Below are 26944 nucleotides of genomic sequence, written 5' to 3'. Positions count from 1 at the left end.
ACTTTGAGTCGCTATGGATACCGGAGACCGCCCGAGGTTTGCAGCTAATGCTGCGCGGCCCCCACCTCTGAGGTCGGAAGAGAGATTCCAAAACTTGGCTCTCAAGTTGATGGAGACGTGAAGGATCTCGGGCAGGCCTACACTGGAACCCCTGCTTCTGTTCCCTGCTGTTGAAGTGCCTCTGGGTGGACAGCCCCCAGCGAAGAGAGAACGGGCAGCTGGAAAGACATCTCACTTCCCTTTTTTTCCCCTCTCCCTCTTGGTGGATTGTGGTCGAACCCAGCAGTGTCCTCGCTAGGTGAGCTGCACGTTTACTGCACGTTCTACACCAGGAATGCGTGTTCTGTCCATCGTGTGCCCTTGAATTACGATTTTTTTTTCTAAGCAGCTTTTCACCCCACACCATTGTCACTCTCTGCGTCTAGACCTCTTCTCGTAGACTCGGCTCACTGACTGTCTTGGGAGGAGGGGCTGGGTTGTGACACACGGTGACCTCGCGTGCACTCTGAAATGACAGCTCCTGCAGAGTGGGGACAGGCCTCACCACCTAGCTGTTCTCAGATGCTCCGGTCAGGCCCAGAGTTCCCACGGGCACACGGCACGGAAGGCCCCGTGCAGAACCCTGACCGAGGCACAGCGGAGTGGTCATCTGCCCTCCCGGACCCTCACACGCTCAGTGTCCTGGACCAGATGGAGATGGGTGGCTCCCGCCTGCCACCACGGTGCCAGCCCGAAGCAGTGCCGGGAAGGCCACGCACCAGGCTTCCCCAGAGTGAGGTGTGATCAGTCTGAAGCATGCCCGTGTGGTGCGCTCTCTCTTTCTCTCAAGCATACACTCTTAAACTTCCCCGTGAAATCTAAGTGCCAGTGGTGTCCCCTCAAGCCGTCAGGGGGAACTGTGCCATCTGGGTGTGCCCCCCCCCCTTCCCGGGGTGCCGTGTGCAGCTTGTATAAGTAAGTAGCGGTGTGTGTCTCTTTGCATGCGGATCTGGGGTGTGTCCTGCAGAATGTCCTAACTAGCACAGTCTTCTGGAATCGAACCAAAAGTAACTTTTCATGTGTCCAACTTCGCAAGGCATTCTGAATCTTTCTCCAAGAGTTATATTTAGAAACGAATGAAGTTTTCTTTTGCTCCCTCTCTCTACCCACCTCCCTCCCCCATTTTCCATTCTTTTTAGGGGACCTATTTTTAAAACAGGGCTCTGAGGTTAGGAGTTCTCTAGCTGTGGTTTTCCATCTTTGGATTTGCAGTAAAATCCATTTCCCAACTATTCATTGAATGCCTAGTATGTGCCTGGATCTCCGGAGGGTGGCCTTGGAGTCCCTGCCCTGCGGGATGGGAGGCGGTACCACAGTTAGAGAGCAGGAAGGGAGACCCACGCGCCTTCCGTCTGGGGCTGCTCCAGCTGCAGGGGGGAAGGCAGGCCCCCAGCACTCAGGACGGCAGGTGAGGGCTGTGACAGGTAGAGGCACACTTGTCACGTCCCCTTTCTCAGGCCGCTCTGTGTGGCGGGCACCCTGTCCCCGGCTCCAAGTTCAACTCGAGTGATCGAATAGGCTGCCCCTGGCTTCCCGTGACCGCTCAGGCCCTCAGTTGTAAAGACCATTGACCAATTTGGTTGATTTCCTTGCCTGAAGCTGTATAGTGATTTTCCACACACAGCTGGGCCACGAGACACTCTTGAACTTGGTTTGCGCCCTTGTGTTCTGGGCCTGTCACAGCATACTCTGGGGGAGTGCGCTCCCCGCCGTGACCCAGGTGCTCATCCCAAGACCGCCCGTTGGGACACCCCAGACCTTACCTTGTGGGGGACCGGGCTTTGGCCAGACGGCAGGTTGGCAAAGCAGAGCTTGGTGGAGGGACTTTCCAGGTGGACTTCCAGAGGCTGAACAGTAGCCTTTCATGCTCTTCCTCTTCTTCCCTCTGTTTTCTGTGTACTAGTTAGAGCCCCGGGCAGAAACTCCACCCAGTGAAGCCCTTCAGAAACCGCGTGGGTAATTCCAAACCTCATGAGCATACACTGCCTACCTCGTAATTTCACAGTATGTGGATTTCATTGAAAAATAAAGGTCTCTTCTGTGCCTTTATTGAAAAATAAAGGTCTCTTCTGTTCTCAATGAAGAGAAACCCGTAGGTTAGCCGCCGCTATTGTCAGCAGGGAGCTCGGCTTGGGAATCCGAGGTGGTTGCTCCTGGGTTGGCCTGGTGGTCCCACGTTCCACGGTAGCAGTCCGTGTCCCCAACAGAGGCCTTAGCTCTGCCTCCAGGCTGGCGGCGGGCTCTGGTAGGGGCCAAGCTTCCATCTGACTGCGGGAACGGGAGTGCCTCGGCCAGCTTGGCAGCCTGGCCTATGCTTTGAGAGGATGTTGTAGTGGGTGGGTGAGCAGAGCTCATCCAAATCTGGCTCCGTGGGCTGCCTTGGCCGCCTTCCCAGGCCCGCCTGAGCCCGGGGGATGGAGGCCCAGTGTCCTGTGACCGCTGGTGCCAAGCACTCCTGTAGAGCCTGCCTGTGGCTTCACTGACCCTCCTCCACTTAATCTGTATAGTCCGAAAACAAGACTCCCCAGCCCTGGGAGGAGCCCTGACCGGGGATGGCTGTGGGAAGAGGAGTGTCTGCCGGGGCCCCTTCTGGTCTCTGGTGGGCTCGGCCTGACCCCAGGGCATCCTCGGTGCTCTGCGGACAGGTCTCGTCTGCGGCAGGTGTGCCTGGGAGGCTGTAGTTCACGGCTCTCCCGGGAGCCCCTGCTACTACTACCCGTTCTCCTCTTCATCACAAATTACAGGCAGCCTTTATTTCCGGAAAGTCCTGGCTTGACTCCAGCCCTGCTGATAAATATAAAACCCCACCTGGCCCTTGCGTGATGTTCTCTCTCCCTAGAGGGTGCCCAGGTATTAAGGTGAACAAGGGCCGTATTTTCCTCAGGCAGTGTTAGTTATTATCTGGCCTGCTGGGAGGATGAAAGGCCTGCCCACCTGACAGGGTAGAGCCCCCGGGTGGGGCCGGGGGTGCAGGGGAGACAGAGCAGTGACTGACAGGTGTGAGGTAGAAGCCTTGAATTCGATGACCTGCTTTGCTGGTTGATGGCTGGATGACCTTGGGCAAATCATTCCCCCTCCCTCAACCTCTGTTTTCCCTTCTCTGAAATGGGGCTACTCTGTCTTTCCTACCCTAAGTATCATGAGGATCCAGGGTTAAGAAGGCATAAATAAGGGGGCATTTTGTCAACCACCAGGTGTCATGAGACCCCAAGTAGGGTTTATTGGTGTTCTTGATAAGTAATTCAGAACCCAGAGTGGGCCTTGTTGATCCCATGCTCAGACGCCTGACCTGCTGGGAGCAGGTTTGTGGGGGGGCGGAGTGGAGGACGGGACCAGCAGGGGAAATGCAGAGTTTATTAGGACACGGCTGAGACGAGCTGGTGTCTTTTGTGGATCTGGTTCCCTCTCTCTCCTTGTCCTATGGGAAAAAAACATTTTTTTGTGGTCTGTCAGGTGGGGATTAGAGGCAAGGAGGACAGAGGGAGGCCAGCATACCTGGGATGGAAACTGTCCAGGGGAAGGAATGGTGCCTTCACGTCTCTTTTTGGCTCAGGTGCTGCTTCCCAACGCATCCTCCAGGGTTGATCCAGGCCATTGGGCCAGGTCCCCAGAGCTAGCTGGGTGGGCTGCCTGCTTTCCTTTTCGATCACTGGTCGGTTAGCCCAGGGAAGTAAGTTCAAACCAAGCAGGGTTTCCAGATGCCTGGCGGGAAGGTCACTCTGGAGTGACACAGGGACTGCCAAGGCCGGTGTGGCCAGAGCCCATCCGGAAGCCTCCGTCCCTGGCACGTCGGATGTGTGGACACCGCTCTGCCACCTCCCCTCCGCCTGGCGGAGCAGGTCTGCCAGCCCACGCCGCCGCCTGGCCCTCACTGCACTTCTGGGTTCCTTTCCAGGGCGAGCTGGAGCGACAGCTCCTGCAGGCCAACCCCATCCTGGAGGCCTTCGGGAACGCCAAGACCGTCAAGAACGACAACTCCTCTCGATTTGTGAGTGCCGGCGCTCACGGGCGCCTTCCCACGCGCCCCAGACGCGGAGAAAGGTCGAACTTGGTGCTTCCCGGCCTGTCGCGTGCAGTAGGCTGGGTCATGCACCTGTGTAAGGAGCTTCCTCAGCTCAGGTGGCAAAGCCAGCAAGGCAGTGGGGAGTCCCCGCCGGTCCCCTGCTTGTCCTGCTGTAACCGGCAGCCAGTTAGAACGCAGGGCCAGACCAGGCAGGAGGAACACCTCCAGATAACTTCTTCCCTCCTCTCCTCCTCCCCTCTGTGGCGGAACTTGGGCACCGCTGGAGCTGGGCCCGGCTCAGGCTTAGCTGTGTGGCCCTTCTGAGTCCTGAGCACCCACGCAGTTGGGGTGCGGGGCCCCTGGCCGGGGACACAGGCTCAGTCTCTTGACTTTCTGCCTCCAGGCTGTACCACTGGAGGTGGGGCTGGAGGATGGGGCCTCTGATCTCTTCATCCGTCTTTCCTTAGGGCAAGTTCATTCGCATCAACTTTGATGTCAATGGCTACATTGTGGGAGCCAACATTGAAACTTGTATCCTTGTGGTTAATTGTAACAAGTGTTCTGGGTCTGGAGAGGAGAGATGTGACCTTGATGGAGAAGGAGCTGCTTCCTGATTCCAGCAGTTTCCCCTTTCCAGGCCTGTTATGACACCTTGTCTGTGCCACCCGGAAGAGGACCAGGATTAAGCTCATTGAGAACTCAGCTCAGAGCTCAGGTTTTTCTTCACGGGCGGGAAAAAGTTCAGCTTAGAATGGGATGGAACTATGGAAGATCATTCAGTGTGGGTCCCAGAGGGTGGAACTGGGTGGACGCTACTTTGTTTCTCCCTGGTGTTATAGCCTGTGCTGGTAAGAGTGTTCTGAGCTCTGTTCTCTCGTGAGAAGGGGCCCCTTTAAACAGATAAGGCTCCCAAGTGTGAGGGCTGCTGTTTGCACAGGCTACACCCGTGAAGGGTAGAGCCAAGGTAGTTGGCCTTCGTTTTGTTTTGCCACTCTCTGCTGGTGAAGTTCTGTGGCTTTGGACAGGGCTGGGGGCACGTGGAGGGCTGGCTGCCTCCTCTCCAGCGAGCACCGTTCCTTAACGTCTGCAAAGACCTCCTGGAGAAATCTCGTGCCATCCGCCAAGCCAAGGAAGAGCGGACCTTCCACATCTTCTACTACCTGCTGTCTGGGGCTGGGGAGCACCTCAAGAGTGAGTAGTGGGCCCACAGCCTGACACGGGGGCTCCCCCTGCTGTCGGGCCACACACTGCAGTTAGGAAATGAAATCTCGGCCTTTGGGTGGGCAAGAGGAGCGTGACTTCTGTTTCTGGGCCGGCTGAGGGCTTGGCCTCTGTTTCCGACCACGCCAGAGGAAGCCTGGCAGGTCACCGGGCAGCTGCGGACCTCGGGGCCCCAGTGCTCTCAGGCGGGGGGGCGGTCTACGTGCGTGCCCATCTTACACCCTGGGGAGAGTCGGCCTTTCCGGCCACTCCGCGGTTTCTGGGGTATTTCAGGGCGCTCCCCGGTCTCCCACACCTTTGAGGTCACGGTGTTGACTGGAGCCTCTGGTTCCAGCACCTCCTGACCTTCACTAAGCCTTGCCCTCTGCCCCCCACAGCTGATCTCCTGCTGGAGCCATACAACAAGTACCGCTTCCTGTCCAATGGGCACGTCACCATCCCTGGGCAGCAGGACAAGGACATGTTCCAGGAGACCATGGAGGCCATGCGGATTATGGGCATCCCAGAGGAGGAGCAGATGGGTAAGGGCCGGTCCTCCTGGGGGAGAGCACTTCCTGCTGGCGCTGGCCCTTAGGGAGTCTGTAACGGCCGGGAGGAAGGCCTTGAGTGTGTGGTGGGTGGTCCCTCAGATTTGAGGCTCAGGATTATTTCTTCCCGGTCGTATTGCCTGGGGACGTAGGGGAACAAAGGACAGGTTACCAATTGCCCAGGGTCTGGGTCCACCACTCGTGTTCTTGCCATTTGCTAAAAGTGGACTAGCCCTGCTTTGTCCAGGGCGAGTGTGGCAGGGGCTGGGGCTGGGGTCTCTGCGCTGGCGAAGCTCAGAGTGAATACAGTGTGCAGCTTGCCTGCGTCTTCTCGTTTCTCTGGAGGGAGGGTGAGGAGGGCCTGAAGGCTTTACTTTAGGAAGATTGGGGGATGGAGAGACTGCACCCCATTCTCTAGCGTTAGGGTCAGTCACCTTTGCTCCACAGATAGCATGTGAATGGATGGGCGTGGCTGTGTTTCAATAAAACTTTATAAAAATAGACCACGTGCCCCTGGGTAGAGGCGCATCCTTGGTCCGGACTTGGAGGGGTTGGGAATGTTAACAGAGCTTGTATCTAAGCTGGGGTTGGCCAGAGGCCCTGGAGACATGCTTTAGGCTGAGGCCTGGTGCCCCCCACTTGGCTCATCTTGCCTGAGGGCCTCTGGCAGGAGACACCCACTCAGGGGCCTATTCCACCTGCCGCCTGGTTCTGACTTGCCTTTGGTTGCACCTGAAGGCCTGCTGCGGGTCATCTCGGGGGTCCTCCAGCTCGGCAACATCGTCTTCAAGAAGGAGCGTAACACTGACCAAGCATCCATGCCCGACAACACAGGTGAGCCCGTGGGCCCCTCACCTGAAGCAGAGGGGCAGGTGCCTGGGCTTGCACTGGCTTAGGAGAAAGGGTCTTGGAGCAACTCCAGACACTCCTGTCTTTTTTGTTGCGTGTGTGTTCGTGGCTGCCCGTCACTCTGTATTTTTTGTGAAACACACATGAACACGACCCTGCTGCTTCTTCACAGAGTAAGCCTCAGAATGAGTTAGGAAACCCATGATCCTATGGCCCAGTGTTTCCCCTCATTTGTTCTGAGACCAGAACGGTTGTCTCAGTAAAACAGTCACTTCTGCTGTCACTTGCCTTGCATGTGAGGACACGAAACAGTGTTATCACCCCAGCTCCTCGGTCACTGCTAGGCCCTTGGGTCGTTGCAGGAGACTCGTTTACGTTAGCCTTAACACGCGCTTCTTAGGGGCTCTTGAAAAAATGTAACCCGTGCGCGTGTGGATTGTCCTGTTCCGTTCCCTGTGTCTGGGGCAGCGCTGCCTCGAGTCAGTCCTGTTTGTGGGTGGGACCCTCTTTCACACTCAGGACGTGGCCGGGGTGTGCGGAGGTACAGATGCCAGGCCCCTGGTTAGGACCCGTGCCGCCGGCCTGAGGGGAGAGCTGGCTGTTCCGTGTGCCGTGGAGGAAGGGCTGGGGCCCGGGCTCGTTGTCCTGGTAACAGTCGCCCAGTAACCACAACTTCCCCAGGTTGAGCAGCGGGACTCATTCTCTTGGGTTTAATTGAAGCCTTTTACCCCTTCCCTCCTCTTTCTTTGAAAAACATCAGCTGCCCAGAAAGTGTCCCACCTGTTGGGTATCAACGTGACCGATTTCACCAGAGGGATCCTCACCCCTCGCATCAAGGTGGGACGGGATTACGTCCAGAAGGCTCAGACGAAGGAGCAGGTAAGCCCTCTGGCTGGGGTCGGGCCGCCTCCTTGGCACGGGCCACTGCAGCGGCCGGGTTGAGGCCTGCGCTGCGGCATCCTCGGTGTTCGGTACTGTCTCACCTGGGTTCCTCACGGGGTCCTCACAGCACCTCGGAGAGCAGGTGGTGTTACCCCCACTGAGAGCACGAGGAAGCTGGGCCCAGGGTCCAGGAACATGGCCAAGGCCCCCGCCTAGGAAGGGCCACCCTCGGTGGGAACTCTGGGCTGCCATGTGCCTTTTCCCTGGGGTCAGTGTTGAGCTGATTGGTGGGCGAGGATGCAGGGGTATCCTGCTCCAGGATAAAGCGAAGCAAGCCCAGAGTGTTTCTGTAGCACAACTCGTCCTGGTGCCAGGGCGGCGGCACCCGCCATTCTTGGAGCCCAGGCCTCAGGGCTGTCTGTCCCCCACGGGCTGTCCTGCCGCACGTGGCGAGAGCCGGGCAGGGGTCTGTGCCGCTCGCACGTGCCCGCCGCCCAGGACCTGAGTCCCTGCCCGCAGGGCCTCTGTGGGTGGTTTCTAGTTTCTCTCATGGCCCTGGCGCTGGGTGGTTTCAGGCTGCTGCTCCCGTCTCTCAAAATTACTTTGAATTCACGTTGATGAGTTCTTTTTCCAAAGGGTGCCGTCCACCGGGCCTCCTGCTTGTGGCTGACAGCTGATTCTGGGCAAAGCGCTCCCTCCAAAGCTGTTTTTCAAAAGACAGCGAGCATGATTATGACCAACTGTTCATTTCCCTGATAATTAAAGAAGCTTAATTTTTTCATGATGAAAATATTACATGAACACTTAAGATTCAGAAAAATCAAAAGTCTAGAGAAGGAAAAAAATTGCCCCAGTCCTACCCAATGACGCTTATTGGGCAGCTTTTTCCTTCCTGCAAGGCCTTTTCCTTCTTTCTTTCTTTTTTAAATGTAGTTGTCACCTTGGCTTTTCATTACGGAACTTCTTGAACATTTGCACAATAAAGTGGAGAATAGTGCAGGGAGCCCATGTGCCCATCACACGGGCGTCTTCAGGAGTCACTGACTCATGGCCAAGCTTGGTTCCTGGTTAATCTGGTCGCCCTGCACCCCTAATTGTGTAACTTGAAGCAAATCTCAGACATCTTGTCATTTCTTCTGTAGATACTTCAGTTCGTCTCCATTTATTTTAAAAAGGTCTTTGCAAATGTCTAAGTTCACTCTGCCTGTATTGTTGGATATTTAGGTTATTGCAGCTTCCTTCATTATAGATAACACCACAGTGAACGTATTTGTGCATGAAGCTTTTTTTCCATCCTTAGGGCTGTTTCTCTTGGGGGGGGCGGCCCACAGGTGACATTATTGGGGCAAAGGGAATGAGAACTTAAAGGCTTCCTGTATCTGACTCCCCGCCCCCCCGGGTGTCCCCCCACCAGGCTGACTTTGCCATTGAGGCCTTGGCCAAGGCCACCTACGAGCGCATGTTCCGCTGGCTGGTCCTGCGCATCAACAAGGCTCTGGACAAGACCAAGAGGCAGGGCGCCTCGTTCATCGGGATCCTGGACATCGCCGGCTTCGAGATTTTCGATGTGAGCATCTCCTCCCTCGTGCCCCCTCCCGCCTCCTGAGCCTCTGGGCTGCCTTCTCCTGGGGCTGGGATCCTCTCTCCCATAGCCCCACAGCAATGCGAGCTGGCCACCTCCTTGCTTGTGTGGAGACAGAAGACACCGGTTGGGCATATTTTAAGCTGAAACAAGATGCCCTGTGGGGTGAATTGGGAGATTGGGATTGACATATATACACTAATATGTATAAAGTGGATAACTAATAACAACCTGCTGTATAAAATAATAAATAATATTCAAAAATTCAAAAAAAAAAAAAGATGCCCTTTGCCAACCAGAAATGCTGGCAAGAATGATACCTTCTGGATGGAGTTCTGGGAGGCCTCATGGACAGGGGCTTTCTGTTGATTTATTGCTTATTTATTCTCAAATATTATGAGCATTGTGACAAGATATTGTCCCTGCCCATAAAGACTTCAGGTAGGAAAAACTGATAAAGTAGATCAGCAGAGGTTCTTAACCTGGGGTCCATGGCAGATTTCAGAGGAACCATGAACGTGGGTGGGGAAAAAAAAATCACCTCTTTATTTTTACTAACTTTTCATTGAAATGATGCAGTTTTTTGAATTGTGGCTTGAGCAGAGTATACAGACCTCAGTAGCATTAGCAGTGGTTGGATCTGTCACCACCAGAAATCAGACGTTTTCACGTCACAGCAGTCATTGAAGAGATATAATATCATTTACGTTCATCTCTCCTTCAAAATTCTGGAAGTTGTTAAGCCCATGGCTTGTGCTTTCTAATGAAGAAGCACCGTGTATTGCTATGTCACAATATTTTGATAATTACATTTCAACATAACTTCTTTCTTTTAGAATCTATTTTATGCATTTAAAAACTTTATCCTGATATAAGGGACTTTACCAGGCTGCTGGCGAGGTCCGTGGGCCCCAGCAGTGCAGCCCCTGCTGCTGGGTGTGAGGAGGGGAGGCCCACAGGGGGCGGCACGGAGGGGCCCCAGGAGGTTCTTCCCCAGCAGCCGTCCCCTTCCTTCCCGAGGGACTTGCAGGCCATGCAGCGGGAGGGTGGGCATCTCTGTGACCTTGTCTCCCTCTTGCAGCTGAACTCCTTCGAGCAGCTGTGCATCAACTACACCAACGAGAAGCTGCAGCAGCTCTTCAACCACACCATGTTCATCCTGGAGCAGGAGGAGTACCAGCGCGAGGGCATCGAGTGGAACTTCATCGATTTCGGCCTCGACCTGCAGCCCTGCATCGACCTCATCGAGAAGCCAGTAAGAGCCACACCTGCGGGGCTTCACCCCCGCCCTCTTCGCTCTGCCCTCCTGGCGCTGGAACTACCCAGAATTCTGACATGAAACGATTTGCTTCTGCGATGAGTTTTTTTTTTAATCAGTTGCATTTTCTAACAAACAAGAACCCATGTGGCTCCCAGGCCTGTCAGCCAGTCCCCACAATGTCTGAGTCTGCTCTCTTGTCTTATAAACTCAGTGTACGGAAGGCTCTTGGGGCTCTGGGGTGCTTCCTCTTCCTCGGGAGGCTTGTCCTAAGTGTCACCTGTCACCATGTAGCTGTGCGGACATGGAGGGTGGGGGAGGGGATGCGGAGGGACTCAGGGGCCGGGGCATCTGCTGGGGGCGGCCTCTGGACGTGGGCCGGGGGTCTGCTTGGCCCATCAAGCCCGCCAAGGGATTTCCAGTGCATTCGTTGGAGAACCCTTCTGACGCATCATTTTATTAAGGTGTGTCAGCTGTAGCCTAGACCCCAGAAGTTTCTTTTGAGCTAGAGCTCTTAAACTGAGTGCTTTCGGTAGTGCTTCTTCTTCTTCTTCTTCTGTTTTTTTTTTTTCCTCCCTGCGGGGAAGCACTGCCTACCTTCTGGAGAGATTCTGGGCTTTGGCTTCTTACGAGGGCAGGAATGGGTGGGTTTCCAGGTCGAGCTCACCTGTGCGACGCTGTGCTCCCTCCAGGCAGGCCCCCCAGGCATCCTGGCCCTGCTGGACGAGGAGTGCTGGTTCCCCAAAGCCACGGACAAGAGTTTCGTGGAGAAGGTGGTGCAGGAGCAGGGCACCCACCCCAAGTTCCAGAAGCCCAAGCAGCTGAAGGACAAAGCTGACTTCTGCATCATCCACTACGCTGGCAAGGTGAGGAGCGCACACACAGGAAGGTGTCGGCCGGACCTTTGTAGGAGACTTAACGGCGATTCTAAGACCGGGAGCCCCAAGGTGTGGGGCAGGGCGCAGTACTCTTGTCCCGTGACTCGTCCGATGACGTGCCTGGTGCCTTCAGTGTTCACGGGACTCCCCCACCTCGCCAAGCACCATCACATGTTCCGTTTTGTTAGAAGCTTGCGGCAATCCTGTAAGGTGCCCAGGCTGGTGTCCTGTTGTGTATTATTATTAGGTGCATTTTCCAGGCGCGGAAATGAGATTTGTGCTAAAGGCACAGGCCATGGAGTCTGTATTAGAGCTCTGCCCCTGTGTGACTTTGGGCTGGTTACCTCACTTCTCTGAGCCTTGGTTGATTCACATGGAAAGTGGGGATGACCACCACTGACCTGGGTAACATGGGTTAAAGGAGCTTGTGAGCCCACAGTGGGCAGTCAGTGCTCTGGGGCAGGGCCTCTCAGCCTCCACGCCGCCCCCTCGGGGGCCGGGTCAGGCTTTGTGGTCGGGGCCCGTCCTGTGTGTTGTAGGATGTTCAGCAGCTTCCCTGGCTTCTCCCCACCAGAGGTCAGTAGCGCCCTCCCTACTTGCCAAACCAGAAATGTCTCCAGACATCCCAGAACATCTGCCACATGGGGGTGGCACAGTCCCCTGGGTGAGAGCCACACCCGTAGATGATGGCTTTGTTATTGCCAAGGCCACCGGCCAGTAAGTGGCAGAGCTGCCTTCACACCAGCTGGCACACGTCCTCCAGCTGGCTTGTTCCTGGGGCTTGAACCTAACTGAACAGGGATGTCCTGAGTCTGCAGAGGTCCGTGCTTAGACTAAAGCTGAGTTTTCTCAGCAAATTGTGTTGCTTGCATGGAGTATCTAACTATTGGTTACACTCGGGTGTGTGATGAGATTTATTTACTTATTTTTGGGGGCTGTGCCGTGTGGCTTGCGGGATCTTAATTCTCCAATCAGGGATCGAACCCGGGCCCACAGCAGCGAAAGTGCTGAGTCCTAACCACTGGACCGCCAGGGAATTCCCACAAACTCCCTGTTTAAAGAACCTCTGTTTTCTCGTTACCTAAGGTAATGGCGCCTAAAGCCCCATTTCCACTTCCACCGTTGTTAGAAATGCAGGAGGGCTTTTGTTGCACTGTTGTCTGTGATGCAAAAACTGGGTGCACCCGAAAGCCCACGAGGGGCCTGAACGGTGAAACTGGCCATGTGCATCCTCGCCTGGGCTGCACTACAGCAGCTAAAAGGACAAGGACACTGCCTGTGCCCAGGGGGACACATGGCCAAGACACTCAGCTCCAGGGCTTGTCGTCTCCCAGGAGGTAACTCTACCCCTAGGGAGAAAGAAGCTACCATCCTGTACCTTGTCATCAGTAGCAGTGCGTGTGCGGAAACCTGTCGAAAGGGGCCAGGAGGGGACCACAGGCTGAGAGCGGCGGTTACTGCTGTGTGGTTTAGGACGGGGGTTGCAGCGGCTTCCCGCTCTGTTTGTATCATTAGAATATATAATGTTGTACTACTCTTGTTATTAAGGACATATTTCAAAAAAGATAAGAATAACGCATATCCGGGAAAACCTGGGTATCCTGAAATGACAAAGAAAAAGTAAAAATTACTTGCCTGTTACTAAAAAGAAATATTACCACATTTTGGTTAACGTCCTTTCAGGATTTTTTCTTTAGGTTCATGTTACCTTAAAAAAATTAAAAACAGCATATTCCGCGGTGTAACTATAACCATTTGCTTGGAGTTCGCGTGGCTTAAATTTTTTGCCTTCTGCGTGACTCCGCAGAGAACATCTCACGGAGGGCTCCGCCCTGGGCACTCATCATTTCCTTCTTGGGGATGCAAACTCCGGGTCGAGGGTTCACGGTTTTTAATGTTTCCGCCTGTGGGGTCGGCTGGTCATCGGAGAGGCTGCGCGCACCGATGTCCCCCGAGCAGCCCGTGACCTGGGGTCCCGTCTTGCAGGTGGATTACAAAGCTGACGAGTGGCTGATGAAGAACATGGACCCGCTGAACGACAACATCGCCACGCTGCTGCACCAGTCCTCCGACAAGTTCGTCTCGGAGCTGTGGAAGGATGGTACGCCCTTGGCCCTCACCCCGCCTCCCGGTGCCCCCAGCCGGGCCGCTTCCCTCCACGGCAGCGGGCCGAGCCCAGGACGTGGACCGGGGGGTTTGTGGCCGCTTAGCACCCGGGAGCCTGGGCTCCTCCAGCCCTTACGGTCACCCTGTCCTTGAGCCCCGAGCATCCTTGAACGTGCTGCACAGCCACTTGCTCTGGGGCAGAGGCTTCCCTCGGCTCCGCGGCCACAGACGAGCCCTTTCTAGCGCTGGGGGTGTCACGTGATGGCCCGGCGCCCGGCGCCCAGGTTCCCGTCCCACTCCTTCCTGCCTCCCTGCTTCTCCCTGGTAGCTGGTAGCTCTGGAAGTGGTTCTTTTCCTTGTCTCTGCTGGTCTCTCCTCCCTTCTGCCTGGGTTTTGCTTTAACCTCTCTGTTGCAGAGATGCAGAGCACCCAGAGAGCCTATTCCTATCAGCGCTTTCCTGCCCTCCTCCTCCTAGAACCAGGCGACAGGCTGCCCGGTGCGGCGTCCGTCCGTGTGTGCTGCACCCAGGGCTGCGTGACGAGCGCTTCTGCTGAGCTTCCTCTGCCATGGCTGCTCCTGCCTGACTGTGCCCCTTCCCCGCTCTCGGCCCCGGGCTTGTGGGGAGGCCCCTCCCGCTCCCCAGCGCAGGCCTCCAGTGGAAACGCAGGCACATCGGGGCTGTGTTTTGATATTGACACTTCTTGTTAGATCTTAACATTTTACAACCTATACCCGCTTCAGAACTCCCGCTCGTGAAGGCGGCGTCTCGTTGATTGGGTAGCTGCCACGTCTCAGCATGAGGCGCTGTGCGCACTGCTGTCTGTGTTCGTGTGTCTGTGCGTGCGTGCACCTGTGTGTGTACGCAGCAGTCACTGCTCCTGGGCCAGGCCTGCCGGGGGCAGGGCACACTTACATGAAACGGCGGGTTGTTACGGGGCGTATTGGACCTCACACTGGGCAACCTGAGTGGCCTTCACAAGCCACCCACTCCCAGGACACCTTTGGTGGCCAGAGGGGCCCTGCGGTGGCTGCATGAGGTCCAGATGCCTCCCGTTTTAATTGAGGGGGTTCATCGGGTCCATCCTCACTCCCGGCTTCCCTCTTGAGCAACAGTCCTTTGTGTTGCCTTCAAAAAGATAAGAGATCTGGCCACAGAGGAATCGGAAACCGACTTTGTCACAGAATTCTTAACTTTTGCAGCCAGCAACGGAAGCTTTCAAATTTAACATTGGCTCTTGCTTAAGACTGGCCTCAAATCGCCTGCCACTTAGGTTGGGTTTGTTCGTTGTTTTGTTTTCGCCTGGGAGGAAGCAGTTCATTTCATTGTTCTGGGCGGGAGCCACGGTGATGAGGGCTTCTTCCCTGGAGGGTGGGCTTAGATGATAAAGACCCTTGAGCTTGGAGACCAAGGGAGACAAGAGGTAGAAGGAGCCTCGGCCTCTGGGGTAGTCACTGGCAGTAGCGGTTGTCTGGAACTCTCTGCTCCGACACCATTCCTGCTGCGCTAGGTCCCTGATGCAGAGAGCCCTGTGTGGGGACGTTGCAGACAGAGAGGGACTCGTCCAGAGTCCTGCAGGCGATGGCAGAGTAGCTTTCGGGCTCCTGCCTTCTGACTCCTGGCCCAGTGCTCTCAGGTAGAGGTCAGCGTGAATTCAGGATGCTGAGGTTTTCATTTCATCTGGGACCCGAGGACGACACGATTCCTGTAATTCAAGTTGAACACCTCCTCAGAGCCAGGCAAGTGGACGAGCTTGGCTCGCCACTTCAAAATGCGTTATTAGGTCCAGTTTGGTTTTTTTTGTTTTCCCAGTTATTCTCATAGCAAATGGTTGTTATTTACCAGCCATCACGAACGACACTCGCCAAAAGGCTACACAGCTCCTATCAACTTATCTGAATCACAGCTATTGTGAAAGGGGGTTCTGTTTTTTGTTTGTTTTTTTTTGGAGTATAATTGCTTTACAATGTTGTGTTAGTTTCTGCTGTACAGTGAAGTGAATCAGCTATATGTACACCTATATCCCCTCCTTCTTGGACCTCCCATCCTCCCCCCCATCCTCCCCCCCCCCCACACATCCCCCTCATCTAGGTCATCACAGAGCACTGAGCTGAGCTTCCTGTGCTTTATAGCAGGTTCCCACTAGCTATCTATTTTACACATGGTAGTGTATAAATGTCAGTCCTAATCTCCCAGTACTAGCTCTGTCGTGTCTCTGGGTTAGGAGCTCTCCAGGGCGGCTGAGATAAGTGCCGTGGCTGTGGCGTTAGCCTTCACGGCTGCGCTGCTCCCCTCAGCGGCTCTGCACTCTTTCCAAACCCTTTCCTGCTTTCTGCTCCTTGCTCACAAGGTCACCTTCACTCAACATTTGGAGATGACCTTAGCCTGCTGTGTAGACTCCAAGTAGAAACAGTCTGCTGTTCCGTAGTCTCCTCTCTTTCTGTCCAGATTGTCTGTCTGTTTTTCCCACCCCTCCGCCCCCACCTGGACCGCCGGGTACTCACGTGCTTCTGCGTGCTCTCTGCAGTGGACCGCATCATTGGCCTGGACCAGGTGGCCGGCATGTCGGAGACGGCACTGCCAGGGGCCTTCAAGACACGCAAGGGCATGTTCCGCACGGTGGGACAGCTGTACAAGGAGCAGCTGGCTAAGCTCATGGCCACGCTGAGGAACACCAACCCCAACTTCGTCCGCTGCATCATCCCCAACCATGAGAAGAAGGTGCGGCCACTCGGGGGCGTGGCGCGGGCCGGGCACACCTGCGGGCCACTCCACCCTTGTCTGTCTCCCTGTGCAGAAACTCTGTCCCCCGCCACACACAGCGCCCTCGGTTAAGTTCCCCGGCGGGGTGGCTCAGGCACCCTTAGGGGATAGGCTGCCCTCGTAGCCTGCGTTTCTGCCTCTCCCGGACCTGGATCACGTCATTAACTGTGCTGTCAAAACCTGTGGGCGGCAGGGACTCCCAACTCCCTTGGGGGCTTTTGCCCTGTTTCATCCAGAGGGAGCCGCCCCTCTCTCCATCAATTCCTGGGCGCAGAAGTAAGAGCAGGTGCATGTATTTTCTTCTCTAGGCTGGCAAGCTGGACCCCCATCTGGTGCTGGACCAGCTGCGCTGCAACGGGGTTCTCGAGGGCATCCGAATCTGCCGCCAGGGCTTCCCCAACCGCGTGGTCTTCCAGGAGTTCCGGCAGAGGTGAGCAGGGCCCCCGGCCCAGGACCGGCTGCTCCCCAGCAGGGGCCTCCGGTAGGGGAGCCGTTTCCTCGTCCACATTGAGTTGAGTTCCGGCCGGCTCCTCACACGGTTCTCTGTGCCACCATCTACGTGAGGAGGGATTTCTCTGTTTTGTTTCTGAAACAAAAGTTATCTCGTTGGCTTTCACTCCTAGTCACTTTGGGAGCCTGGCGCTGTTTGCTACAGTTAGAGGAGCTCTGAAAAGAAATTAAAGGAGGATCAGCCGGAGCCTTGGGTATTAAAGGAACTTGATGGAAATGAAAGTCTGCTGTGTGTGCAGAGGGGGACAGTAGTGACACCGGCTTCTTTGCTTAATGACTGTGTTTAGTGCCAGTTGCTGTCGTGATGCAGCCCTGTGTTTAATTTCTTGGACCACCCCGTTGATTGGTGGGTCCCTGCAGCATCTCAGTGAAGAGATGGGCATGGCCTTCTGGGGTTACAGACGCGGATGCTGGGTGATTAGCAGTTAGTAAGCCCACTGCAAAGCTCACCCTTGAGTGAATGAAACAGTCCGACATGAGTTTCCATTTGCTTTCTGGAAAGCACCAGGCCTTCCTCGTGCCATTTAGCCTAAGGAAAGAGCACGGCGGGATTCACCGAATGTCCCCTTTCCTTAGGAGACTCTGTGGAAAGAATTCTACATCTGCTACACCATAGGGACGACCCTGATCTCTCACGTATATTCCAGGCCACATGGAATCCAAGCTAGGGCTAAACTGACCTGGCTGCCCTTTTCTTCCTCAGATACGAGATCCTGACACCAAATTCCATTCCTAAGGGCTTCATGGATGGGAAGCAGGCGTGTGTGCTCATGGTGAGTTGAGCTGCCGTCCCCGCCTCCTGTGTTGGGTGACCTGTGGCCAGCGCCCCTGTGATTGGACGGGGTCCTTTGGATCCGTTGGCACCGTGCTCTCTTGTTCCTCCAACAAGCCAGTTCTGATTCTGCCAGGTGCCCTGAGCGGCAGCCCCCTTAGCCCTTGGTGGGGTCAGGACAGCGTGTGGGAGCAGGGTGGGGAGGAGGAGGAGGCCAGAGCCGCAGCGTGGCAAGGCTGTGGTGTGAGACGGCCTCTTCCTTTTGGGCACATTCTGGTTCTTTCTTGCGCACGTCTCCTCCGATCTTCACACGCAGTGTGGTTGGCGGGGCAGCTTGCCACCAGGGCACCACGACCAGCCCAAAGCCGCCGATGTCCGAGTTTCTGGACCTTTCCTCTCTTTCCCCCAGCTCTGAACCAGTGCCTGACGGGCAGTGGGCACTGGATTCTGCATAGTGAATGAAGGCCCTGTGGTGACCCAGTGGCCGCGCTGAGGCTGTACCCATGCAGTCGTTTTTCTGCTTTGCAGGCGGGCGTCCCGCTGGGCCTGACGTGTCCAGAGTCAGTAGCCAGCACCTCCTGCTTGCTTTACTTCGCGTTCTTTCCAAAGAGTCAGCAGAGGATGGGCTGGGCTTGGGGGTGGGGGAGGAAAGAGAAAAGGGAAGAAAAATTCAACATCTGCTCTGTGCAAAGCAGCGCATTAAGGGACAGGGAGATGGGGGCTAGAAAAGGAGGGAGAAGACACAGCTCCCTGCTCTCCGATGCTTGCCACCTGGCAGAGAGAAGGCGTGAAGGATGGAGGGTGTGCCTCCAGCTCGTGTCTGGGCCGCTGTTTCTCCAGAGACTGAGTTAGCTGCTGGCCAGTGAGGCGTGTCCCCACTTCTGGCATAAGCAGGTCCCCTCCGTCCAGCCCTGCAGGGAAGATGGGCAGCTTGGGCTCTTTATGCCGGGAGGGAGGTGGGGCGCGTGGCCGGGGGATGCCCACAGTGGCTCCACCTGCCCTGGTCTCCCCTTTTCACAGGGCCTCTTCCGGGCCTGCCGGGTCGTTCGTGGACACCAAGGCCCCCAGATCCCACTTACCCTATTCAAGACTCTGCCTCTTGGAGCTTGTTCTAAATCTCTTCTCTCCCAGGCAGACAGATGGACAGACAGACCCTTGCCAGTGGGCTTAGTAAGAGAGCCTTGTTACTGTACCAAAACAGCCAGGTAATGGTAATGACGGCTGAAGTCCATTTGGCACTGGTCACACGCTTGACCCTGTGCTTAGTGCTTTCTGTGCATTCTCTTGTTTGACTCCCACGGCTCTCCTAGAAAGGAGGTGCTATTATTTGCTTTTTTGTTGACTTTTCTTTTAATTAAAGAAACCATTATTCCCATTTTACAGCCACGGAAATATGGGCTCACAGAGGTTAAGGCCTAGGGTCATCTAGTTAGTATTTGATCCTGAGCTGGAGTCTGTGCTGGGCTTGGACAGAACAATGATGCTTGGCCGCCTCCGCTTGGAGGGTGTCCTGACTGGGCATTTGTAGAGCGGGACTGCAGTGTGCGGGGCGGCACAGAGAAGGAAGAGGAGACCTCCAGGGTCCCTTCAGGGCCGAGACTCTGTGTTTCTTTGCCAGTCTGACTCGTTACCTGCCCCATGCCGGCCCCCACCTGCCTGCTCCCCAGCGTGCCCCCACCCCCGCTTTCCCTGCGCCAGGAGAAGGCTGCCCGCAGAGCAGCAGGACTGACCCAGGCTCCAGGCCCCTCCCCCGTCCTTGGCCTTGCTCCAGGGCTCCGCAGGGGTGGCAGGGGGTAAGTGGCCAGCTCTCCTCCGTCTAGATCAAAGCCCTGGAGCTCGACAGCAACCTGTACCGCATCGGCCAGAGCAAGGTCTTCTTCCGGGCCGGCGTGCTGGCTCACCTGGAGGAGGAGCGGGACCTGAAGATCACGGACGTCATCATCGGCTTCCAGGCCTGCTGCAGGGGCTACCTGGCCAGAAAGTGAGTCCTGGGACGCCCACCCCACCCAGCCTGCCCCGCGCCCGGGCCCTCCCAGCTCTCCTGTAGCGGAGGACACTGAGGAAGCGGTGGCCTGGGCGCCCTAATGCCAGTCAGGTGTCGCCCGGGGAGGCCCCCGTGGCCTTCCCTGCCCCCCTGCTTCCTGGATTTCTGCCTGAGGTTTAAAGTGAGCTAGTGGGAGGGGTGACTGTGCTTGGATTTGCTCGTCACGAAAGCTCCTGCCACCGCTATTCCTTCCTGTGTCCCTCACGTAAGGATGACACCCAGAGCCGGCTGTCCCCAGAGGACGCCATGCTCCCAGAGGAGGAGGCCATCCTTGAGTCCTGAGCAGCTCCTGTGGGGGTCAGGGGCTGACTTGCTGCAGGAAGGTGGGTGGGACAGCTGCACATCTGTCCCCTGAGCCCCTCCGTGTCTGTGCTCAGGGGTGTGTCTGTTCCAGCCTGAGATCTGAGCGCTGGGGGACGCAGCATGAGTTTGTGGTGTTTGGACAAATGGACCCGTGTAGGACATCAGCTGCTGACATTCTCCCTCTAAACCAAAGCCACAAGATTGAGGGTGGCACCAGGGTGGGGAGCTGCAGTCGATAGATGGACTTAATGACCAGGGCTCACACTTGACTCGGATCTGTGGTGACCTCACTCGCCCCTGAGTGACCTCGGCCCCAGGCACCCTCTGTGAGGTCACCCACAGGATTCAACCTGAAGCCGACCTCCTTCCCGCCACGTCTGTTTTGTGGTGCCCCCGGCAGGGGTTGGTCCCTCCGGAAAGGCCTCCATGAGTGAGGTCAGGACTGTCGGGAGGGAGGTGTGCCATCCCCCGCCTGGAGGGCTGACTGTGACCCTCGCCCCACAGGGCCTTTGCCAAGAGGCAGCAGCAGCTGACGGCCATGAAAGTCCTGCAGAGGAACTGTGCCGCCTACCTCAAGCTGCGCAACTGGCAGTGGTGGCGACTCTTCACCAAGGTGGGTCTGGAAGGGCCTCCGCGTGACACGGGGGACGAACAGGGCTCAGGCCCTGGGGCTGGCACTTTGCCTTTGCGTCCCTGTGCCCAGCACAGGAGCCCATGATGATCCTGCCCGTGGAGTCTAGAGGGGTGTGAGCCGGGGCATGTGTCCGGCGTGGACGGCCACGGTGCTATCAGGCTGGGCTAGGGCGGCTCCAAGGGCGGCTCCCGGAATGTCAGGGCCCAGCCCGCCCACCACGGCTCCACGTGGCGACAGTGCTCCCCCCCCAGAAACCACGGGCAGGTCAGAATCTGCAGCCGGCTGGGTGGGTCCTCCCGAGCCTTTACAAAAGTTCGTTAATTATTAAAGTTGTTCAGGCTGCTTTTGTTTATGATAAGTGATCTGTGGTAATTGCGAAAAGTTAGACTAACCAAAAGGGTAAACAAGAAAATAAAAATTCACCTGTAATCCCTTCATCCTTGTGCCAATGTCGATACTGAATAGATGTTTCAATATTTAGTCTGTTTTTTAAAAATTATTTTTTCACTCCCGGTAAATCTCTGCTGTGTAAACCACACACATTCTTACGTAGCTGAGCTTTGACTTGTGTAAACAGTCATGTACTTTGCATTTTGCATTTAAAATTCCTTCATGAGCATCATTTTTAAAAAGTCAGCATACTGTTCCCTAGAGATGTTTCATAATTTATCTGACTATTTTTCCAGCAATGGATGTTTATCTCTCTCTGAAATTTTCACTGTTATAAACAATGCTGTCCTGAACATCTTCATGCACGCATAGGGGTAGTCTCCCCGAAATGTAATTAGTGGGTCAGAGGCCTATGGCACACAGTACCAAATTGATTTCCAGAAAGATTGTACCCATTTGCACCTCCTCTGCCCTGCGTCCTACCTGCCCCTCACTCTCATGAGCTTGCGCTTCCACAGGTGAGGGGAAAGCCCCACGGCTCTCAGCCTGGACAGGCATCTTCCCCTGAGCGTGTTTCTTCCTCAATCTCCTCTCGTAGGTCAAGCCGCTGCTGCAGGTGAGCCGGCAGGAGGAGGAGATGATGGCCAAGGAGGAGGAGCTGGTGAAGGTGCGGGAGAAGCAGCTGGCCGCTGAGAGCAGGCTCTCAGAGATGGAGACCCTCCAGTCCCAGGTGGGTGTCTGCCGGCTCTGCCCAGGCAGTGCTGCCACCTGCTGGCAACCAGTAGGCGAGGCATGCCTGGTTAATTTCTCTGCAGACCCTGTTAGGGGTTCTGTGATGTAGGAAGGCTACCCCATGGGATGGAAAGCTCATGAGTGCTGGGTTCAAGGCCCAGCCCCTCTCTGAGCCTGTTTCCTCGGGATCTTGATGTACAGCTCACGGAGCGGTGGTGAGGGATGGTGGACGTGATGTTTAAACATGCCTGGCAGCTTAAGCGTCCTGAGATGGAAGCTGCTCTCATCAGCAGGGCTCTCCCTGCAGGAGCCTGCGCTGCAGACCAGTTCTCCTGTGGGTACAAGTGGCCCGAGGCGGCTGTAAGAGCTCACATTTCCCACGTGTTCTCGCAGCTCATGGCTGAGAAGTTGCAGCTGCAGGAGCAGCTCCAGGCAGAAACGGAGCTGTGTGCCGAGGCCGAGGAGCTCCGGGCCCGCCTGACCGCCAAGAAGCAGGAGCTGGAAGAGATCTGCCATGACCTGGAGGCCAGGGTGGAGGAGGAGGAGGAGCGCTGCCAGCACCTGCAGACTGAGAAGAAGAAAATGCAGCAGAACATCCAGGTGCCCGGAGGAGGGGCAGGGCCGGACCCCAGGCACGGGGCGGGGGATGGCGTGCGTGTGGAGCAGGGGCGCCACAAGTGCCATGGGAGGACAGCCTTTGTCCCCGGGGGCAGCCTTGGAGACGTGTTCTCTTTGGGGGTTTTCTTTTTTTTTTTTTTTTTTTTTTACGGCCGCGCGGCTTGTGGGATCTTAGTTCCCTGACCAGGGATTGAACCCAGGCCCATCGGCAGTGAGCGCTCGGAGTCTTAACCACTGGAGCACCTGGGAATTCCCTGGGTGGTTCTTTCTGACACGTGTGTGTCAGGTGCCTGTTAGCGCTGCCCCACTGAGCGTCGAAGCCAGTTTAATTCCCCTCCTCCGTCCTCGCTCTGGCTGGTCTGAGGAGCGGAGGGTGGATGCTTGCTGGACGAGGCCCCTCGGAACACGTGACCCCGCGATTGGCCTGGGGTTCTTGTCCCCGCACCCCAGTTTTAAATACATGACCGCACACGTGGGGGCCGGGCCCCACCCCAGTTGCTCAGGCGTCGCCCTGGCTTCATGTTAGGAGCTGGAGGAGCAGCTGGAGGAGGAGGAAGGCGCCCGGCAGAAGCTTCAGCTAGAGAAGGTGACCACTGAGGCCAAGCTGAAGAAGCTGGAGGAGGACCAGATCATCCTGGAGGACCAGAACTGCAAGCTGGGCAAGGTGGGGCGGCAGCCCGGCAGCCGGGGCACCGGGGCGAGTGGCTGGGTCCCTGTCAGCATCCGCCTGGCGACAGGTAGCAGCTGGGAATCAAGTTAGAGGAGAAGGAGGGGCCAGGTCAGGATGCGGACCTCCATCTCCAGAGGATGGGGGTGGCCAGGTTGACGGGGCAGGACGGCTGCCCGGGACCCTGTGATGGGGGGAGTTACGCTGGCTGTGTGGCCGCTTGCTGTGGGATTAGGGCTCCACTGGTGGCCACACAAAGCAGAAAGTGAGAAGAGCAGGGGCACTCTGGGGGGTGAGGAAGGGGGAGGTCGAAGGCATGGAGAAGGTGGCGCCATCCCGCCTGCCCTGAATTCCCTCGCTGACACTCTGTGTCACCTGGCGGCTCTTCTTACCTGAGCAGAAAAGGGTGACGCAGGCCCAGGAAGGGCTTGGGCACCCCCTTTATGGGTTCCAAGGAGGCTTACCCAGCTATTGCAGGGGAGCTAGTGACCTTTCAAAATGACTGCTTTGATCTAGGAAATCCTAATGAACTTGACCAGGTGTTTAAGGCCCTGCCCCGCCATTCAGTCCCCAATGTCTGGGTGAGTCGTGCCTTGAGGAGAGCTGACGTGTTTTGCGCTCAACTGACTTTAAGCTCTGACCCACCCTCGCCCCCCCAGGAGAAGAAGCTGCTGGAAGACAGAATAGCCGAGTTCACCACCAACCTCATGGAAGAGGAGGAGAAATCTAAGAGCCTGGCCAAGCTCAAGAACAAGCACGAGGCAATGATCACCGACCTGGAGGGTAAGGGGGTGGTGGCAGGAATGGTCGGGCTCGGGATCGCTGGAGTGTCCCCTGCTCGGGGGCCCAGCCTGGGCCTCCCTGCCAGGAGCTGGAGTGCCGGCCGGGTCTCCCACTCGCTCTGAGCAGGCGAGGCTGGGGTCTGTGGTATCCGGCCACTGCCCTCGAGACATGGGGGTCAGTGCCCGCTCCCTGTGGAGTCTGGGCCTCCAGGCACTGGTTGGGAGGGACGCTCCCCCACGTGACGAGCGTTGAGAATTGAGCTCTGGCGTTTCTCTCGTGTCGCGCACCATGCGTTTCACAAGCTTCTGAGACTTCCTAGGAGCTTCTAGGTTTGACTGCGGCTCTGCCACTTACTAGCTGTGTCATCTTGTACCTATTAATCTCCGTGAGCTTGAGTTTCTCTTACCTCTAAGCGGACACAGCGAAAGGGTGAGTGTGAGGACTGAACTGAATAACGCGCATGGACGTGCTGTGTGTGTTGTAAGATGCCGGGCAGGTATCGTGAGAGGCCATTGCTTCACGTGGGGCAGGGAGACAAATCATGCCTCCGTCTCCCTGTGCCCTGGGATCCGTGGTGGCCAGGAGGATGGCACAAGCCCAGGTCTGTGCTGTCTGGGGACCCCTTGTCCCCCTGCCCCTTGAGAGGAGTGGAATGGGGGGCAAGGGGAGCCCAGACCACTGGCGGGGCTCTGAGCTCCAGCCAGAAACCACTGCTCCCTCTGTGGAGACGTGGGACAGCCCGATGCGCAGGGCAGTTGTCAGTGCCCAGTGGACGTAGGGCTGAAACCATCTGGGCTGGTGGCTAGGAGAATTTTCCCAGCTTGGTTTCTTGGCCGCTCCTGGGTTAAGGTGTTCAGGCCATCAAGGGGAAGAGACATCCTGACACAGAGATCTCTTCACCTGGGAATAGTCTGAAAGACTCCATCATGCAGGAGGTCTTGGAGCAGCAGGCCTGCTGGATTGGCAGACGTGAAAGTTTGACACTAACAAGCATTGCCAAAGATGTAGAACAGTCAGAACACACATACGCTGCCAGTGGGAGTATAAATTGGTAGACAGTTTCGGAGAACAATCTGCCAGTGCCTAGTGAGGTTGAAGCTTTGCCTGCAACCCATGCCTCTTGTCCATGTGTGTTGGGAGTCATGGGCAAGAACGCTCACAGCATCGTGGCTCAGGAGGGCACACAGCTGTAGGCTGTGCCCATCTATCCTACAAGTGCCCATCAGCTGTAGGATAGACAGATAAGTTGTGGTGTGTTCACATGGTGGAATACACAGACAGAAGTCCAAATGGATCGATTACAGTGACACTTAAGTTGCTAAATCTCAAGATTTTAACGTTGAGCGACAAAGGTAAGATGAGGAATAAGAGTCGCCAGCCCTTACTGCGCACACTCTATGGGCAGGCGCGGTTCCAGGGGCTTTCAGATACCAACACATTTGAGCCTCCCAACAGCCTAAGGAAGTAGCTTGTCTTATAGCCTTACTACTCAGATGAGGCACAGAAAGGTAAGGACATCACCTAGGTGACGTCATAACAGGAGTTGTAAAGCCCATTGGACTCTGGCCCCGCTGTACCGTCTCCATGGAATTCATATAGGACAGATCCCTAATGTAAGTTCAGATCCATGCAAGACTAAACGTTATAATTTTTAGGGAGGCAGACATGGTGGAGCCTCAAAGGGAAACGAGGGAACTGTAAACACGAACTTCGGGGGAATAGTTCCCTTGGTGGGAAGGGTCAGTGGGTGGGGTTGGGGAGACAAGGACTTGGAAGCTTATGGTGACGTTCTTTCCCTTCATCCAGGAGTTGGGTATGAGTGTGAATCATGATCATTTAAACAGCACAGATGTTTTATAACAAATATTTGGCATTTTATGTAAGATTTGAAGACGAAGACAGATCTGTAGCCACTGAGGGGTCTGTTCGCATCTCTCCATTCTTCCTTCTCAGAGCGCCTGCGAAGAGAGGAGAAGCAGCGTCAGGAGCTGGAGAAGACCCGCCGGAAGCTGGAGGGAGACTCCACGGACCTCAGTGACCAGATCGCCGAGCTGCAGGCTCAGATTGCTGAGCTCAAGATGCAGCTGGCCAAGAAAGAGGAGGAGCTCCAGGCTGCCCTGGCCAGGTGAGGGCCAGAGCATCAGCCAGTGCCCACACTCTCAGCGTGCCCCCTGCTGTGGTTCTCGGTGCATCAGTGAACTGCGGGCACGCGCTCCGCTGTTGTCTTGGAAGCCAATTAATGACAAAACATTTTCTGTTCACTAAAAGTGCAGTCTAAGGCTTCTCTGTCACTTGTAATCCCCAAAAAAGTCATCCACAACCCTAGTCATCCAATCATAGCAATTCTTTCCTTTTTAAAATTTCATGGCTACAGGCATGCTTTTTAAAAATAGATTTTATTTTTCCAGGCATATTTAGACTCATAACAAAATTGAGCAGAAGTTACAGCGAATTCCCAAGTTCCCATGTGAACAGCCTCCCTCATTAGCAACCTCCCCCACAAGAGTGATACATTTGTTACAATTCGTGAACGTGCACTGACACATCATTATCACCCAAAGTCCGGAGCACATTGGTATTTTTACTTAGTTGCTGTAATCATGGACTGTAGCATTTTATTTCCTTTTTTTTTTTTCAGTTAACATTTCATTTTTTTTTGATGTTTAAAGCACTGAATTTTAATTTGGAAAATGAAATGATTCTTCTGTGAGGTTTTTGAATTCTCCAAGTGGAATAGCGCTAAGTCTTCTGGATACGTCAGATGTTTTTGCTGAGAAGAGCTCCTAAGGGCCATGACTATGACTGCCAGAAGTGGCTTTGGCTGCACCTCTCTAAAGCCTTTTCTGCAGACTCTGCTCTCCGTAGGTGACAGTGACCTCATCCTGATGTTGTTTCTGTCTTTGGCAGAGTGGAAGAAGAAGCCGCCCAGAAGAACATGGCCCTAAAGAAGATCCGGGAGCTGGAATCTCAGATTTCTGAACTCCAAGAAGACCTGGAGTCTGAGCGTGCTGCTAGGAATAAAGCTGAGAAGCAGAAACGGGACCTCGGGGAAGAGCTGGAGGCTCTGAAAACAGAGTTGGAGGACACTCTGGATTCCACGGCTGCCCAGCAGGAGCTCAGGTGTGTCTTGGGACCGACTGCCCCAGTCACTGAGGGCCAGGGGTGGTGGTGCAGGGAAGGGGAGGCTGTGGCCTGGGAGGGGTGGACCCCAAGTCTCTGCACACACACAGTGGCCTGTTGTCACGGAGCAGAGAGCTCGGAAGCTGCTGGGTCCTCAGCAGCTTCTCCCTAGAGTAGAGGAGCTTGGCTTGGAGTTGGGGTGAGGCAAGGGTGGGCTTTAAAGCTGAAAGGCTACAGAAGCCTCTATAAAGTGTATCTGTGGGG

General features: G+C 55.7%; 1 protein-coding gene across 1 annotated transcript in view; it reads left to right on the top strand.

Annotated features, from left to right (window-relative positions):
• Positions 1–26944, top strand: part of MYH9 (myosin heavy chain 9) — a 90382-nt gene that overhangs the window by 50354 nt on the left and 13084 nt on the right. The window contains exons 6-26 of the mRNA XM_059936886.1: positions 3935–4027; positions 4510–4573; positions 5135–5233; positions 5641–5784; positions 6529–6624; positions 7400–7518; positions 8936–9088; positions 10185–10358; positions 11054–11227; positions 13226–13340; positions 15872–16065; positions 16416–16537; positions 17321–17390; positions 19210–19370; positions 20241–20349; positions 21359–21490; positions 21886–22092; positions 22637–22774; positions 23437–23560; positions 25514–25685; positions 26468–26680. Of these exons, the coding sequence (XP_059792869.1) occupies positions 3935–4027; positions 4510–4573; positions 5135–5233; positions 5641–5784; positions 6529–6624; positions 7400–7518; positions 8936–9088; positions 10185–10358; positions 11054–11227; positions 13226–13340; positions 15872–16065; positions 16416–16537; positions 17321–17390; positions 19210–19370; positions 20241–20349; positions 21359–21490; positions 21886–22092; positions 22637–22774; positions 23437–23560; positions 25514–25685; positions 26468–26680 (2873 nt within the window). The remainder of the gene's footprint in view (positions 1–3934; positions 4028–4509; positions 4574–5134; positions 5234–5640; positions 5785–6528; positions 6625–7399; positions 7519–8935; positions 9089–10184; positions 10359–11053; positions 11228–13225; positions 13341–15871; positions 16066–16415; positions 16538–17320; positions 17391–19209; positions 19371–20240; positions 20350–21358; positions 21491–21885; positions 22093–22636; positions 22775–23436; positions 23561–25513; positions 25686–26467; positions 26681–26944) is intronic.

This window comes from Balaenoptera ricei, chromosome 10 (genome assembly GCF_028023285.1).
Source record: "Balaenoptera ricei isolate mBalRic1 chromosome 10, mBalRic1.hap2, whole genome shotgun sequence".
In the NCBI taxonomy this organism is placed as follows: domain Eukaryota; kingdom Metazoa; phylum Chordata; class Mammalia; order Artiodactyla; family Balaenopteridae; genus Balaenoptera; species Balaenoptera ricei.
The sequence above is the reverse complement of the archived record's forward strand: the minus strand, read 5'-3'. Positions and strand labels throughout refer to the sequence as shown.